Below are 3,432 nucleotides of genomic sequence, written 5' to 3' on the forward strand. Positions count from 1 at the left end.
AAGAAGGATAACTTATAGTAGATTTTGCATTATCTTTTGATCTGGCAATAAATAAAACACCTTATAGTTTTACAAGCAAAAATTACGCAACATACAGTAGTGGAGGGAAGACAGACGCAAATAGGTTTGCTGTTGTGTAGAAGAAACCATCTGGTGGAAGTAAAAAGCTGTAGGATCATAAAGGGAGAAACTGTTAGCCCACAACACAGGTTAGTTGTGTCTGATTTTTTTGATAGGGCGGATTGCACAGGGGAAAACTATGGTGCAGCTCAAGATAAAGTGGTGGAGGCTAAAAGACCAAGAAATGAGACAGAGTTTTAAAGAAAAGGTCCTGCACAGCATTAGATTAGCAGATGATGTGAACATCTGGTGGGTAGAAAATAGCACAATGATACTGAGAACAGCAGAGGAGCTATTAGGGAAAACATCAGGTAGAGGACCACCTAATGATAAGGAGAGCTGGTGGTGGAACCAAGATACTCAAGATAAGGTAAAAAGGAAACGAGAATCAAGGATAATATATGAAAGGGATGAATCTGTGGAAAATGAAATGGCTTGGAAAATCGCAAATAAAGAAGCAAAAAGGGGTGTGGCAAGGGCAAAGGCAGAAGGAATAAATGAGATGTATGAGAAAGTAGAAACATCAGAGGGTCAGAAGATGATCTACAATATAGCAAAAGAAGAGATAGAGCAACTAAATACCTGACGTACATCAAGCACATCAAGGACCGAAATGGAAGAGTTTTGTTAAGGGAAGAATGTACAAGAGCAAGAAGGAAGGAACATTTTGAGAAGCCATTAAACGAAGAGAACCCCAGAAGAATAAGAGGAGAGGGAAACCCACGAGTAAGCGCAGTTCCAGATATCACCAGTTGACAAAATGAAATATGGAAAGGCTGTTGGACCTGATGGTATACCAGTTGAGGTGTGGAAATGCTTGGGAGGAGAAGGGGTTGGACAGCTGGAGAAATAACATTACGGTCCCAATATATAAGGGAAAGGGGGATATACAAGACTGCACAAATTACAATGGATAAATTTATATCTCATACTATGAAGATATATGAACTAATTATAGAGAAAAGAATACGGAATGAAACAACAATAAGGGAAGAACAATTCCAGTAGAGCAATTTTTGCACTAGGCAAGCAATGGAAAAACATGCAGAAAACAGAAGTATTTTTGAGAAGGCATATGATCAGGTTAGGCAAGAAGCGTGATGTATGAGATAGAAGGGTGTTTCAGAAGAAGCAAAGTATGTTAAAGTAGTCGAGGATATGTATGCAGAGGTTACCACTCAGGTAAGGAGCACTTTGGGAACAACAGAAAGTTTAGTGTAAGAGTTGGTTTACAGTTCAACTCTCAGTCCCTACATCTTTGACCTTGTGATGGATGTTATTACATCAGATGTCAGAGAAGAAGTCCCATGGAGTGTGATGTTTCTGATGATGATGTTTTTGGTGGACCCTGACTGAGAGAAGGGGTGGAGATAAAACTAGAGTTGTGGAGACAAGCACAGTTGAAGATCGAGGAAGGATAAGCAGAGCTAAGACAGAATATCTGTGGATGGGAGGGGAAGAGAAAAAGGGTGCAGTTAAATTAGGTTTAGACGACATACGGTTACCTTGGGTCCTGTGTGATGGATGATGGGACAGGATACAGTGTGCTTTGATGAATTGGAGGAAATCATTCTGACAAGAGGATTAGTCAAGAGTAAGGGAAAGGTTTTAAAAAGTTAACGGTGTATGGGGCTGAGACGTGGTCAATAAAGAAGGCTCAAGAAAGGAAGTTGAAAAAAATGTTGGAAACAGGGACAGTCAAAGTGGTAGAAGTGTCAGAGAAGATTCAGCAAAAAATGCAGTGGTTTTATGTCATGTGGAGATAGGAGGATCCATGGACATGGAGGTGGTTGGGAGGAGGAAGAGGGGAGGCCAAGATTCAGATGGAAAGAATGTAGCAAATGACATGCTGGATAAACATTAAGAGAACAAGATACGCAAGATAGAAGAAGATGGAGAAGGCTTACACGGAACAGCGACCCAATATAGAGATGGGTAAATGAAGACAAGAAGAAGATATATATATATATATATATATATATATATATATCTCATATATACTGAAATATATATATATATTCTAGGAAAACATTCCCCAAGGAAAAATTCCCCCATGGAAAATATCTCCCTGTCAATAATCCCCCGGAGGAAGAAATCCCCCAAAAGGCAAAAAATTAAAATCATCACAGGAGTATTGTAAAAATTTATTCAAACAATAACTGAAAAACGGCAAAATTACAAAAAGAGAGCACAATTTATGTAAAGTACATAATGCTCATTTAAAATCTAAGATCCAAACAATAACTAAAAACGCCAAAATATAAAAAAAGAGCTTAGCAATTTGCAGCATAATTTATAACGAGTACATAACATTTACCTAAAAACTTAAAAATAAAAGCGATTCCTTTTATAATCCCAAAATTGAACGATTATCCATATCATCTACAATACTTTTGATGCGAAGAGCTGCTTTATATATATGTTTTTATGTTGCGTTCGAGGATGATCAGCAAGGAATTGAGTAACATGAACGTCTTGTAGAGCCTGTTCTTTTCGAATACAACATAAGAAAGTCCAAATGCTACGGTGGAAACAACCAACTAATAAAGCAAGACTTCGATGTCATCCTTCCACTGCGTTATTCGTTTTTAGCAGGTCCTCTTGCACTCTTGATTACATATTCCAAACACTTATATAAAATCTTGGTGGTCTTCTTTATCTTCTAGTTGGTCTACCAATGGAGGTATCTTCAAAATAATCCATTACGTCATTTGCTTCTTCAGGCAAAAATTCCGCTAGTACGTCAAAAGCTTCATTTACTTTCTCTGGCGGATAGAAAGCTAGAGAAGCAATCATCCGCAGTTTTAAGGAAAAGTTGGAATCACTGATGTATAACTGTGAAAGACCAATTTCCTGAATTTTTCTGTAAATGTTCTGGCTAAAGTGGAAGAAACACTCTTTAACTTCGGCATAGGGAAAAACTGTTGCGATGCCATTCATCATAGATGTCTCAAAATCGACCATTATACTTTTCGGATGTAGATTACTATTAAAACTTATCACCTTCTCTAGTAGAAACTTATACGTTGCCTGGGTCTTATTTGACAAAAGGCAATATAGACACGGTATAACTCGACCACCTACAGTATATAAGCATGTATGATGTACATTTGATAAAACAAATCTGATGTGACGCTGAATGTGCCATCCATGTACCAATCTTCAAATTGTTCTAGATATGAAATATTCTTTTCAGTACCAAATATTAAAATTCTTTCCTTTATTGGGCCAGAATCACACAAGAGAAAGTTCTCAACTTTTTCTGTGCACTTATATTCTTGAGGGATAACACGGTCCTCAGTATTTTGCGGT

General features: G+C 37.6%; 1 protein-coding gene across 1 annotated transcript; it reads left to right on the plus strand.

Moving 5' to 3' along the window:
• Positions 1 to 259: 259 nt before the first annotated feature.
• Positions 260 to 706, plus strand: LOC136831017 (uncharacterized). The gene has a single exon (XM_067090961.1). The coding sequence runs from the start codon at positions 260 to 262 to the stop codon at positions 704 to 706; it is 447 nt and encodes a 148-aa protein (XP_066947062.1).
• Positions 707 to 3,432: the final 2,726 nt, after the last annotated feature.

This window comes from Macrobrachium rosenbergii, chromosome 48 (genome assembly GCF_040412425.1).
Source record: "Macrobrachium rosenbergii isolate ZJJX-2024 chromosome 48, ASM4041242v1, whole genome shotgun sequence".
Classification (NCBI taxonomy): domain Eukaryota; kingdom Metazoa; phylum Arthropoda; class Malacostraca; order Decapoda; family Palaemonidae; genus Macrobrachium; species Macrobrachium rosenbergii.

Bases quoted from the DNA above. Each gene is read 5' to 3' on its own strand.
- LOC136831017 (XM_067090961.1), top strand. From the start codon at position 260: ATGGTGCAGCTCAAGATAAAGTGGTGGAGGCTAAAAGACCAAGAAATG.